Source organism: Peromyscus californicus, unplaced genomic scaffold (genome assembly GCF_007827085.1).
Source record: "Peromyscus californicus insignis strain IS unplaced genomic scaffold, ASM782708v3 Scaffold_10__1_contigs__length_136768540, whole genome shotgun sequence".
In the NCBI taxonomy this organism is placed as follows: Eukaryota; Metazoa; Chordata; class Mammalia; order Rodentia; family Cricetidae; genus Peromyscus; species Peromyscus californicus.
Window position 1 is genome coordinate 28,336,632 of NW_026294391.1, and position 14,535 is coordinate 28,351,166.

General features: G+C 45.3%; 1 protein-coding gene across 3 annotated transcripts in view; it reads right to left on the reverse strand.

Moving 5' to 3' along the window:
• Positions 1-292: 292 nt before the first annotated feature.
• Positions 293-14,535, reverse strand: part of Rai2 (retinoic acid induced 2) — a 64,126-nt gene continuing 49,883 nt past the window's right edge. For all 3 annotated transcript variants that reach the window (XM_052721519.1, XM_052721526.1, XM_052721543.1), the window contains exon 2: positions 293-2,251. In XM_052721519.1, coding sequence (XP_052577479.1) covers positions 638-2,227 — 1,590 coding nt within the window. In that variant the 5' untranslated portion in view covers positions 2,228-2,251 and the 3' untranslated portion in view covers positions 293-637. The remainder of the gene's footprint in view (positions 2,252-14,535) is intronic.

Sequence of the window (14,535 nt, forward strand, 5' to 3'; positions counted from 1 at the left end):
CTCAAGAGCTAAGTGAACTGAAAGAGGCCTTGAGTACTTGCAACTCACCTCTTTGCCCATTCCCTACTCCTTTGCCACACACACAAAACAGCCAGAGGGAAAAGTGACTTGCTAGAGACCATACACACTCTGAATCCTCCTTCTCTGGGCCACAAGGCAATATTTCCCAACATGCCTGAAGAGCTTAGGTCTCTAAACACTAATAAATTAGAGCTCTTTACAAGCAAGAGTGTAGGCCAGCCATGCCAGTTGAAAAATGTAAATTTTACAAATGACAGAATACTGCAACCAATTAGTGCAAACAAACATTTATTGTGAAATATTCATCCTACCCTTTATTAGGTATTACATCATCAAAGCACTTTGTGGCAATGAAAATAGCTTTTACCCCTCTGATTCACCCAATATTCCATTAAAGCTGCAAAAAAATGTGCAATCTGCTTGAAAAATAGGTTGCTCTTATTTACTCATTTGTGAAAAGTCAAAAATTAAAAAAGAAAATGATTCTAATTTGCCTTTCTGCCTCCCACCTACGCCCCAAAATAATTAACAAAGATAATTTGTTTTAGATGACTTTTTAAAAAACCAATGCACCTTTCCCCACGTCATAATCATAAAAATGTTTTAAAGCCCTTATTTACTTTCTTGGAAAAAAGGTGGCCAGCCGTTGTTTTTTAATTGGGAGCATGTGTATTTCCTGGGAGTTCACTTTCTTTAGCTTTATGCTCCGATTTTTGATGGGTTTCCTAAGGGGCTCAGCATTTCCCAGGGATTCTTCTCCTTGGCTGTTGATGTCATAACCCTGAAGCACAGAGTCTTCTCTTTTGAAGGAGAAGTTTTTGGTGGACACCCCTGAGAGGCCTTTAATCTTGCCACAGAAGATGGTAGGCACGGCGTCTTCAACAGAGACAATGACCTTGGCTGCCTGGGACTCACTTACAATCTCAATGTTATTTTCGGCCTTCACCTCACTGCTGGGGTGGCTGGGCTGGCTGACCATTTCGCTGCCATTGCTGCCACTGATGTGACCATCCATCATGACTGAGGCCTCATGAGATTTGGCAGGGGCAAAGGACATTTCCATACCACTGGGAAGTTTCTCGACCACAGTGTGACCCTGGCTGTCTGCTGACCTGCTGTTATCATACAGTGTCTCTGGGGGAGCCTCGGCCTTTCGGTGGGCTGCCAGAGACAGGTCTAGGGCTGCATCCTCTTGGAAGATTGGGGGGCTAGCTTCACCAGCCTTGAGCCAGGGCACTGACTTCATGGAGAGATCCAGGGCCTCGTTCTCACTTCCCATCTTGATGACTGTGTGGCGGCTGAGCTGGAAATACTCTTTTGGGGGGAGGATGTCTAAGGACTTCAGTTCATCCTTTCCCAGGGTGCTCTGGGTGCCTTTAAAGGAGTGCAGGCCGAAGGAAGATGGTGGCTTGGGGAAACTGGGGCTGAACTTGGATTCCGAACTCTGAGGCACTGGGACGGGGATGGGGATGGGCACTGGCACTGGCAAGGGAACTATCACAGGATAGGGCACCAAGAGGGTAGCTGGTGGGACTAGGGGGGACAAGGGAGAGTTAAAGGGCTGGGGAGGCACTGGAGCATAGCCAGGAGGAGGCTGGCAGGGTGGGGGGCCCAGAGAGCCTTGGGTGGGGAATAAATTCTGGAGCACAGCTTCAAATGGTAATGTGGGCTCCTGTGGCTGGCTTGGGATCCTCAGGTCCAGGAGCTGAGGCTGGGCCTCGGAGTCCTCGGCCCCCTGGAAGAGGTTGTTGTGGATAGCATTGGAGGAGCATGGGGCCTCCTGTGGCAGGACCAGAGGGGAGTTGAGGTGCTGGAAAACATGCTGCTCCAACACCACCGGCAGTTGCACAGGGCCTTGTGTCGTCATAACGTAGGTGGCATTGCCGTTGGGGTTGAGCTCTGGTGCAGAGCTTCCCTCCACCTGCATGTGAATGGGCATCACCACCGGGCTTTCCCCGAGGCACAGGGGCTGCAGCACAGTGGCTGCTACCTTCAGAGCCATGCCACTCTGAGACTCAGCTGGGGGATTCAGAATGGATGGGGCCGGCACGGTCACCAGGGCCTTCTTTACCAGGTCAGTGGAGTTGATGTTCCAGGCCTCAGTAGTTATCAGCTGGGCCATGCCATTCTCCAGTCTGTTATTGGCCAAAGTGGGAGGGGAGTCAGTCATGTCCATGGAGAGGTTCTGGGACTGTAGGTCATCCATCACTTGGCTCTGGTGCCACGTGGCCTGCAACACAGAACACACGATAAGAATCTTTCTTAAGAGACTATTTATAACTGCCTTACGAGATCTCTCCAGTCTCAAAATAGTTTCCATAGCTTAGTTAACTAGGCAGCACAACCCAGTTCCCTATGTATACATACGAATTATGGATATGTCCTAATATACACGAACACACCCATATGATCAGCTGTGCTTATAAAGACCCAATTTAACAGGCGATCAAGTTATAAACACACATGATGTAATCTCTAAATAGCCAAGTGATGTTAAACAGGGTATTTTTAAGCCTAATACTCAGCTTATATTTTGATCTTTCAACAAAAACAAAGTTTCATTCCACATTGCTCTGTCAGACAGTTAAGAAATGCAGAGATTTGAACTAGTTCAAATTTGAAAAGGCAGTAGCCTTACTTTTCCTTAAGGAAAAATAAAGCCTTGTCACATTTGAATATTCTATGACTATAGAATGGCACATTTAAAAATTCTCTGTAGATGTAATTATGACATTTTCAAATTGTGGAAAATTTCAGAAAGCATTTCAAAAACTCTGTAGCAATAATTCTTCCAAAGGTTTGGAGACTTAAAGAGCAGTGTGTTTACCCAAGGCTCATTATAGTTGTCTCACTGTCTCCCACTCTCCAATCACATTCCCTTTGCTCTGATAATAGGAAATCCCACTCCTCGGAGCAAAGGGAAGATGGAATGGCTTTCATGAATGGTCATTGAGCCCATCAGGCTCATGGGTCCATCTTTCTGACCCGTGGCCTCTCCCAGGATCTACTTACTAAGAGAAAGGAATGTTGATGGGACTAGGTCTAGGAGAAATGAAATGTCTGTTGGAAACAAAAATTCTCAAAGGTGAAAGACATGGTCTTGATGTCTTAGATACCTCTTGAACACTGATGGCCACTTCCTAGGGGGCCAAAGAAGCCCAGAGAGGATGCTTCCTGGAGGAAGCAGGGCTGCAGCTGCAGTATGGCTCTCCATGGAAACGTGTCCATATTTAGCCTCGTTACCATGGAGAAGGCAGGCACCATGTCTAACTCAGGGATCTGTGCAGCCCTGGAGTGTGGTTGGGCTTAATAATAATTCAATAATCCTCAATTTCACTGGAAGAACCTGAAGCAAACCAGATTCTTGACCTCACCTGTCTTACCTATGCAGACTTTGGTCCTATGGTCATCATGTCCTTATCTTCTCACCCCTAAACTGTCATCACAATCTCTCAAACAAGAGAGAGAGGTGACCCAGCACATCGTGGTGTAATAAATACAGTCTTACTATAGGAATGCAGCTTTAACAAATGAACAATTCCATGACATTTTCAAGCCATCAAAACATGTCAAATGTACAGAATAAGGAGTTGCTTTGAGGAAGGAGGGGGTGGGGAACGTGAAGGATGTTGTGCAAACAGCTCTGTGGAGTATAACTGGTGTGTCATGCTTTTGGCAAGACACATTGCAGTAATTCCAAGGGAGGACTCTAGAGCCCATGTCCCTGTGGGCAATATGCCCTCTGGAAACTACAAGTTGACCCAGTATGTTGGCAAGAAATCTCCTTAGGACAGTTGGGAGGCAGCCTACTTCTAGAAAGGCTGAGGGCACTTACCCTCACAAAAGGGCTTAGTTATTCTTGAGAAGGCTGGTCTTTAATTCAGCCCAGAAAATGTCATGCTTTCAACATGACTGCCATTCTCCTGTACATACATTCATTCACTCATGTAACCAATTTATTTTGTATATGCTTACTATATTCTGAAGACTAGAGTTTAAGCTATGAGTGAGCGAAGAGGCTTCTACTTTCATGGACACTACAGTCTAGTGAAGCTGTATGTCTTCCACCAGACAAGATCTGCAGCATGAATGGGGGAAACAACACACCAGAAGAGGCAGCAGCCAGCTCCAGCAGGTTAGACATTTGTTGCACAGGCACATAGTCCCGTGGAGGCTCTATGAATCTAAGATGTCCTCCACAGTGGTCCAACTGGTCCCTCACACTGGCGAGAACTCCCGTGAAAGAACGAGGAAAAGATGAAGGGAAGCTTAGGTGGGACTGATAAGGACAAGGGCAGCAACTGTCGGAGAAGTCACCCCAGGCCACCCATCCAAGACTGACGACTAAGGGGTAACTTAGCAGAAATCAAGACACGTTCTGGGCCACCTTTGAGTTTTCTGTACTTCCTCTGAAGACTGTGTCTATTTGCACTTGCATTAGTGGTAGTCTCCCTCCCTGTGTGTCCTTCCTTCTTTCAGTTTTCCTTCACCCATGCCCAAAGGAAAGAAAACAACTTTCTAGATGCCCCTTCACCTGTTACTTGCACGTATCTTTAGCTCATGTGCTAGCCCTCACCATTTCTTGGGAAACCCCCCTTCTTCCCTCAGCCTGACCCTGATCTAGGCATGCTACCTCTTGCAGAACTCTCCTGATTAGGGTGTGAGGATGGAATCTTGCCAGGGTAGGGTCCTTCCCAGAAGCCTCTACCCCAACAGGCCTGCTATCTTCTCCAGCATCGCCCTGATCAGGCCATGAAGAGGGGACCTTTCCAGGGTCGGGTGCCTCCCCCAGACAGCAAGATATGGAGCAGTTGCGCATCTGCTTTGTGCCCGCTGAGAATTTCCAAAGCATGACTGACTGCTCATCCTTGAGATGACCTTTTCAGAGGCCAAGAATCATGCCCATTTTGTCAATAGGGAAATTAATTCCACAGTGAAGTCAAATCACCAGCTTAAGGGAACTCTGAGACTGGAATTAGAATTCCAAGTCAGTCCCAGGCATCCTCTTTGTCTTTCGATTTCTGGCAAGAATAATCCCTGTGGCCTCTGCTTCAACGTGGAGTCCATGGTGTGTCTGAGGAGGACTGCATCAAAGACTACTTGAGAATAAGGCCTATTCAAAGTAGAAGCCATGAGTTTCCCAAAAATTTCATGAATCTGTCATCAGTCTAGTTTCTCCACTGGGGCTGCTCTAGCTCATCCTCACTGTAGTTTCTGTTCTTGGGGAGTGCAGCCTGAAGTGGCCATGCTAATGCTACTAGAGGACTGATGGCAGGGTATCCCTCAGCCTACTATCCGGCACCCACCTGTCCTCAGGTCACAGAAGTGAGAGGAAGATGTACAGGTCTTTTCTGGGGCCTCCTTGTTTCTGGGAACAGATATGACAAGCTAAATGGCATGCAGGTCAGGCCAAAGTGCAGGTGGAGGAAATAAATTGGAAGTATTTCAGGAGCAAAAAAGAAAGAAAGCCACTGGACAAAATCTCAGTTCCACCTTCCTTGCCGTAAAAGTTCCCAGCCCAAGATTGCCTGGGAATAACACCATCTGTTTCTCTGGAGGGCCAGTGGCCTGCCAAGACAGGTTGTTTCTGCTACTTTATCTCTAGCAGGTATAACACTGTTCTCATGGATACCCAGGTTAAGAAAATACAAACAGCTTCCCGTCGTCCACCTTTCCACATTCCAGAAAGGCTCTTTCTCTCTTCTACTTGTACCTCCTCCCCTTGTTCAACCTGCCAACCGATACGATGCCCTCCTACAACTCCGGGTTAGCAGTGGACAAGGTGTGGTGATAGACTGTGATGTCTCGGACATTGTTGTTACAGGAGTTGCTATTAGAAGCCCTGGCTATGTATGCACTGAGAACCAAAACAGCAGCTTACGAATTCAAGGTTCAAAGGGTAAGTTTATCTACCTGAGGATGAGCCCAGAAGGTAGTTAATGACTTCGAAGACGACAGAGGCTCATCCTCCCCACTCAGCCAAGCTGCTGATTAGTGTGGGCAGAGGGTGGGCTTGGGCTTTTTCGAATCAAAGAGCATCACAGCAGCCACTAACTTAAGCTCAAGCAAAGGGAGCAGGAAATGTGTCCTTGTGTTTTGGTTTTGTAAAACTTCATTTTCAAATGGCTTTAAAGAGGTCACCAATCATTTTGCATATGTCCATTATCACTTGTGTTGGGGCATGATGAAGAGAGATGAATAGAGAAGACACATACACACACATACATATATATACATACATACATACATACATACATACACACACACACACACACACAGAGAGAGAGAGAGAGAGAGAGAGAGAGAGAGAGAGAGAGAGAGAGAGAGAGAGATCTAGTACATGATGGCCATGTGGCCTAGAACATGGACAATCTGGACTTACCTTCATTCTCTGTCCTTAGCCAGTTGCTAGGGCCTCACCCCTGTAGCCTATGTGCTCCCCAGATGTAGACTTTGGGAGAAATGGCAATGTGAGGTAGTGGGAAAGGAAGGTCTGAGATCATAGCTGGGCCTAGATGCTTGTAAAGCCACAGACTTGCTATATTATAAACATCAAATGATGCCAGAGACAGGTTCTGCCCCCTCAGCCTGGAGTCCTCTCTGGCCTTTGTCTTCACCCAGCTAACTTCTGCTTATGGGTTAGATGTTAGAGGCTCACTTCCTCCATTCTCACTGAGATCCCACTGGACTCTGATTTAACCTTGTCTAGAACTGACTCTGCCCTCATGCTGGACTTCTCTAGTCCCTTGTTTCTCCAGGAGCAGCAGACGGTCTTCCTCCTTGTAGCTGGCACTGTGTCTAGTGAAGAGTGGACACTTAGGAAATGCTTTCTGGATGAATTGGTACATGATTGAATATTCAAGCATTTCTAGGCTATTGTCATCCATTGTCTTCTGAACACAGGACTGCCATTTGTAGAATCATGGTGAACTGGGGCATTAGACTTTATAGCATTTTCTCTAACCTGTTCCAGACATTTCTGACAGGTGAGGAAACTAGGACCTAGAGTGGCCAATGTTCACCAAGACTGGGACTCAGAATGGCTAACATTCACCAAGACCAGTTACTACAGAGGTATATGAACTCTGGGGAAGAGGACAGGGTGGGGCCCTTGGTGTCATAGGATAACATAATGGTGGCCACCGCCTCCACTGTGTGGGACTCCCATGAGACAGTATATATGTGAAAGTATTTTGTGGACTGAGGATGTGGGGTCACCCTGTGTTTGTCTGCTGTATGACTACTTTCTTTATAAGGAACTACTTATATAATGAAGATGAGCTCAGGTACATCACCCAGATGGTTAGGCAGTGACCTGATCCACACCTGTACCCTGCTGGGTATCCATCCATGCAGGCTATCCTGCGTCTCTGGCTATCTCTTCCATAACTTTGTATAAGAACCTACTTTAAGCTGACATACATTCATATAAATGATACTTTTTTTTTATAAGGAGGTCATTTAAAAAGCAAACTACTTGATTATCACGACTCAGATAATTGAGACATTCTCCAGAAGCTAAAATTCGTCTATTTCCTTATTGTGGATATTTAACACTGAGTGTCACACACACACACACACACACACACACACACACACACACACACACACACACACACAGAGAGAGAGAGAGAGAGAGAGAGAGAGAGGAGAGAGAGAGCGAGCGCTTGCAAATATCCCATTATCTTCACCCCCAATGTCCTCAGCCACATCCTACCTCATACTACTGAGAGCACCCCTGAAGACCCTGTGCCAAGCCAGACTCAAGGAACATCAGCACGTGCGTGCTCTGAATTCCAGTGACAAAGTCCCTGACTCTGGGAGAGCCTGATTCCTGAGCCAAGAATTCACAGGGTACACTAGGAGGCTTTTCGAGGCCCAGGTCACCCTCTAGATGAAGGTTTGACTGTATTTTGTGAATTGAAAGCATCTTCACCACAGACGCTAGCTGAAAGATTGCCCAGGGGGCCCGTCTAAGGAATCCAGCACCTCTAAGCAAAGACTTTAGGAGTGACTACTTTAGTGTGGAGGGCAAGCAGGGAGGGATTTATTTCATAGCAACTTGAGCCAAAATTGGTTGTTGCTTGAAGTCCCTGTGAAGCCCTTGAGATTACTGGACTGAGGTCACTCAGAAAGTACACTTAGCTTCAGGGAAAACAATTTTAATGATCTGGGCTAGTTTGGGCATATTCTGAGCTAAGACGCTCTAGCAAAAATTTAAAAGTCTGGTCTTTGGGCCTCCATCCCTGTTGAGGTATTACGGAGGAATAACCACTGTATTGCAGTCCATCATTGATCAAAGCATTGTTACATGGCACATGGCTGTATATCCTAAGAGATATTTTTCTCAGTGGTAAAATATCAATAGCCTTAGTTTTTATATGGAGCAAGTACCAGTTATCAATTATGTCTGGTCTGCAGGACTGTCTGCACCTTTGTTGAAACTGAAGTCCTTGGAGCAGCTAAAACAGCATCACTCACAAGCTTGTTTGAAATGCAGAATCTTAAGCCATAACCCAGACTCACTGAATCAGGTTCTGCATGTCAACAAGATCCTTGGGTGATGTGTATGCATATTAATATTTGAAAAGCACTGGCTTATTACTGGTTCCCAAACTGAGTTGTGCACTGGAATTGCCTGGAATCTATTAAAAAAATACGATGCCTGGATCCCACTTCCAAGACTGATTGAATTGTTATGGGATGCAGCTTGGGCCCTGGAGTACATAAAGTTCATCAGGTGATTCTAATATGCAATCAGGTTTGGAACTCTTAACCTACAGCTAGAACACAGGACAGCTAGTGATCTGGCTTTCATAGTGGCTGATCTGCCTTCTTATGTCACAGAAAACACTGAAACCATTATCATCGCAAACCCTGTCAGCCTCCCTCTGGCCCCTACATTGTCTCCCCATGTACCCTAATCTCATAAAGAGGAGAGAAGTTTCTTCCTCTTGCAAGGCTGGTTTGTTAGAGACCGATGATAAAATCTTGCTCCCTTCCATTCACTCCTTTTTCTTAGTCTATTTTTCACTTTTAACTAGGACTTCCACAACACCCCCAATAAATGACCCAACTCTGTATAAAAATCACTAGTCATTAACTATGAGCCAGCATATTTTGTCCCTTAATACCGTATATACATATGCTTTCACCATTTAGGACCCAGGGTGCACTATCTAAGAAGCAACTCCAACTGGGTTCAAAAATGGGTTTTCTCTCCCCACAGGGTGTAGTAATTGTCAATTACTTGCCCCAGCGATTGAATTTTCTGAGCTTTAAACATCAGTGCAAGGCCCTTTAATTTTAACAAAGCTGTGAACATAATTACTACTTGAATGTATTCCCAAATTGGTTACAATATGAAAAATAACACAAAGTAGTCACCTGCCTTACATTTGGTTGTATTTTACATGCAGAGACTTATGCGGTCCTCCAAAAGGAATGTGGTGCTCCAAATTGACTTTGGAAATGAGTTGCCCAACCCACTATTTAAATTATTAAAGCTGTGGTGGTCATCCAGATTTCACCTGAGATCAACCTTAGTGAAGCTAGGCATTGGCTGTGGAAAGTCCCATCAGGAAGGGAGTAAAACCATTAGATCTCCTCCTAAACTGGTTAAAAGAATATGGAGAGGACAGATCCAGGACCGTTAACTGACATCAACAGTTTGAAAAGCATCCTGAAGAAAGGAGAGAAATGCATGCCCTGGGGTGCTACAAAAGTTATGTATGTTCAGTTTATACATTCTCATTTTCTTATCTCTGTAGAACATGTTAATACAAAAGCAAAAGAACACACAAGCATGGTGTTGATGAGGATGTGTGGGGGTGTGTTCCGTTTTCCTGGAGAGCAGCATAAGACTGAAATGCTGCCACTCAGCAAGAGAGATGAATCTCACAAGCAGAGTCCAGTTTGATTTCTAGGGCTCTTCTCTTTAAATAAGTTTAGACTGGTCACTAGTCCAATCCATCCTTTCCATTTTACAGAGCAGGAAGCTGACACTCACATGTCAAGTAGCTTGTTCAAGTTCACACAGCACAGTGTACACCGGCTCAAAACCGTGCTTCTTTCAGCAAAGCACATCATCTGACCCATTGCCCTTGTTTCAAATGCTAAAGGACACCGAGCAACACGTGAGCCAAGCAGGATTGAAGAGAGGGAACCTCCACTTCTCAGGCCTGATATTCCAAGGCTTTATTGGATTCTAGAAGAGGTCAAGAAGAATCTGGGAGCCCGCCAGGTGGTGGTGGCACATGCCTTTAATCCCAGCGCTCGGGAGGCAAAGCCAAGTGGATCTCTGTGAGTTTGAGGCCAGCCTGTTCTACAGAATGAGATCCAGGACAGGCATCAAAGCTACACAGAGAAACCCTATCTCAAAAAACCAAAAAAAAAAAAAAAAAAAAAAAAATCTGGGAGCCCTGGCTGGGGAGGTCATTCTACCTCCTTTCTCTTTCTGGTAAACAATGCCTTAAGTCTCTCCATTTATTTTCTCATTTACTGTCCCAACAGTCTTTAGCCTGCCTCCTAAGGGTGGATGATGGCTCTTGGGATCATGCAGGTCTTAGCTAGCATAAAGCAGGAGTAAGAAACCAGATTTGTATTCATTCATTTATCCATTCTTTCAAAAGTGACCTGGGGACCTACTGTGTGCTAGGCCTTCATTTCCCATTCTACTTTCTCTAAAGGGACATCACCTTCTTTATTGGCTTAGTTCTAAAGACAGGAAGCAAATCCACCCTTTCCCAAGGTTTTCTGCTTTCTCTGGGGTTCCTTCAAGAACCATATTTCTTATGGAGATAAAGAAATAAATTTCTAAAAGATGAATGCCCATTCCTAGACAGCTGTAGGGGGTGCGGTGTAAGGACAAGGACCTGTAGAGAGCAGTGTTTATTTTTTAGACAGGGCTGACACTGCCATTAGGAGGAAAGACATGGTCTCCTCACATTATGATGAGTTTCTGTAGAAGGTAAGAAAACTGCCTCAGCATCACAGGAGACAATCAGGAGGAAATGTTGAGGTGGCAGGGCATGCCTAAGCAGACTGTGTGAACTACCAACTGCTGGTCCCTGCGTTCAGCTGAGTCCCTACAACTTCGCACCAGACACCCAGCCTCCAAACATCCTCGGGTGCCTGAGCTGGAAGGGCAGTTTTCACAGAAGCACAAGTCATGTCGAAGGTCTCAGGCCAGGTCTACTGTCTTGAAGAACCATGGTCTGAGGAAATTTTTCTGGCAACAAAGAAACCTCTTAAATTTGGAATGAAGAGGGGGGAAAACCTGCCTTCTGGAAGAGAAAATACTTCTAATTAGATTGAGATACAAAGGTTAAATTTTTGTTCTGGGAAAAAAGATTGTTTATAATCCTATGTCATTAGAAGGACATTTTCCAGAAACCACTATGCCAGAAATAGACCCTCTAAGGGTCTATAGAAGGAAGGGTCTGTAGAATTCTAGAGTACAAAGGACTTGAGTTCAGTGTTTTCCCTTTTCCTAAGGCCTGTGAGCCCCTCATCAACTACTGGTGTGGAGATAGTGCCAGTTCATTCTGGGCACTGTGCCTTCCTGAGAATGATAAGGAAGAAAAACTTGGAACTGAGGCCCAGGTGCAAACTTCATCTTTCACTAACTGCCGGTTGTATGACATTGGGAAAGTCAGTTCCAAGCCTCAGTTTCCCTCCCTGTAAGATGAAGACCGAAAAATAAAGACCTCTCATGTGGGATGGTTGTAATGATGAAGAAAGCTCATTTAAGTAAAGCACTTGCTACAGTGCCTGGCACGTGGGATGCTCCATCAAGACAGTCAGCGTTGTCCTCTTTGGCTCCGTCATCACTTGTCATCATCATCTTCATCTTCACCCCAATGGTCAGTGCAGTTGCCACTGATTTCTTAGCTGTCATTCTCATTGCCATTGCTATCACCATTGCCACCATCTTTGTTGCCACCTTGTCCCGGCATCCTTATCTTTCTTCCTTATTGGACCCACTGTCCACATTTTCTCCAAGCTCCCGGAATAGTGTCATCAAAGCTTCGCTGGCATCTGAACAGGTTTACTCATTTGTAACCCTGTTTGGTCAAAGGTTCGCTTGAAAATCACCTGGTAGTGAGGTTTTCAGGCAAAGCCCCTAGCTCACTCAACTCCAACTTCACTAGACTCTCAAACATTCCCAGTGAAAAGAGAGGACAGTACTATCACAATATTAGAAATCAAAGATGGTAGGAAGAGACTGTGGGAGCCCATTCTCGGGTTCCTCGTGGCTTTACCCAGCAGGTCCACATAGAGGATGATTAGGACCACGGGCCTGAGTGCAGGTGTCTGAGATGGTCTGCACTTGGCTGTGCTGGGGGAGGAGGTCTTTTGCTCCACCCCCTGGCGTCTCTATAAAAACCCTGGGGCAGAGACAGTCGGGGCCCATTGGAAAAGGTTCCAGGCCCTCTCGAGGCTATTCTTTATGTTCTATCTGTTTATCTCCGCAAGATTCTCCGCAATAAATCCTTCTATCTAATATTTCCTGCTGCTCGCACTCAAGAAAACTCTGGGGAACTGTGGGGGTGGTGGGTAAACTCCCCACAAGAGACACTAATAAATATAGAAAACTATTTCTCATTTGGCAGGAAGACTAGAGGAGAAAGAACAAGAGCAAAAGCATGTATCTTGCACATATGAACGCATGAGCACTTTCAAGGATTCTGAACTTCTTGCCACTTAGCTATGTAGAATTTCACTCAGGATCCTACAGTTTTCCTTCTTTGCACAAAGGCCTAAGTAGCTTTCTCTCCCCAGTCACCAGCGGTAGGAGGGTCATCTTCTGACTCACAAAAGCAAAGGATTCCTGGAGAACAGGAAGATAAAGGAAAGGATAAGATGGAAGCAGGAAGCAAAGAGATGCTCTGTGATAACTAGGCCAAAGTAAAAGGAAAGGACGTTCCAAAGTATGTAGGCCTAAGTGAGAAAGAGCTTGCTAGGCCAAAGTGTTAGAACACCAAGGGAAGCTGTGAGAGAACAAACACAGAATGAACATTCTTCAGTGGGTCACAAGGGGGCGGTGTTAAGGTGCAAAGGCTGCAGCAGCTTAGCTGCTTCCCGGTGTGTGGGGAGGAGACATAAGGAATACTGGAGTTTGGGGGTACACTTCACAAGATCAAGTACCACAAGAGCATAAGGAAGATGGTCCTCATTTTGTCAGAGCTTCTCACTGCTTTTGAAACGACCAAGCACACTCACTCAGGACTTGCTGTGCTCTCAGTCCTAGGAAAAACTACATTTGTGTGCCTTCTTACTGTGTCTGGTCTTTATTTGCATTTATCCACACACCTGGCACCCCCCGTTCCACCTTGGGCAGTCAGAATTGAGTTTCTCCTCTCAAAATTTGATTTTCTAGAAAGAAACTGATAAACTAATCCTCCATGTAGTATTTGACTGTCTTGATTACATATAAGACTGATAAAGCTCAAGTATTATGTTTCCCTTACAGATATAATTAATGCAATTCGGGAATGATAAAGCCACAGAAAAATAAATGGGATTCTAGTTGAGAAACTTCAAGACACTAATCATCAGGAAGAACCTTCTGTCTATGCTGACATCTTTCCATAGAGACAAGACCTTACAACTAATGACCAAGTTAGCTGGCAGTATTAAAAGTTACCTGAGTGCGCCGGGCGGTGGTGGCGCACGCCTTTAATCCCAGCACTCGGGAGGCAGAGCCAGGCGGATCTCTGTGAGTTCGAGGCCAGCCTGGACTACCAAGTGAGTTCCAGGAAAGGCGCAAAGCTACACAGAGAAACCCTGTCTCGAAAAACTGAAAAAAAAAAAAAAAGTTACCTGAGTGCAACATGATGGCCTCCACCTTAAGGCATTCTAAGTTGAGAAAAGATATGAAGGTGAGTCAGTTCTTCATCTCTTTATAGAGTCAACAAGCAAACACTTATTTCTCACCCAAAAGGAAACTGCTGATTTTGTGCTTTTCAGTATGGAGATTTTGGCAGTATCAAGACTGCCTTTCTTTCATGGGCCTGGGTCACTGGACTGATTGCCACCTGATATTCTGGTTTCTGCCTTACCATGCAAGAAGTACAGGACCATATCTCACATATAACATATAAGGTTCCAGCCACAATGGAAACTCGATGGTCATTGCCAATAGTGATGAGCATGGTGAGGAAGGTTGGTTTTGAGTGAGCCCAGCTGGCTAGGCATCTTGGGTTCCCCCATAGAAAGACCTTAAGACAAAGATTTCACTGCAGATAGTGTATTTGGGGGAGGATTCCAGAAAACACCAGAGAAGGAATGAAGCAGAGAGACTGGAAAGGAAAAAAAAAAAAGCAAAATTATTAAGCAACTTACCACTGCAAACAACTGGAGCTCAGTTGCACTAGGGAATGGCAAGAGACAGTGAAGAGCACGTTCTCCAGAGCTATGTCAACTGAGAGGCTAGCAAGTTGGGATTTATTCACTGACTCCAACCATCACTGGTCAAGGGCTAGTGGAAGATGTGTTCATTCTTTGACATTT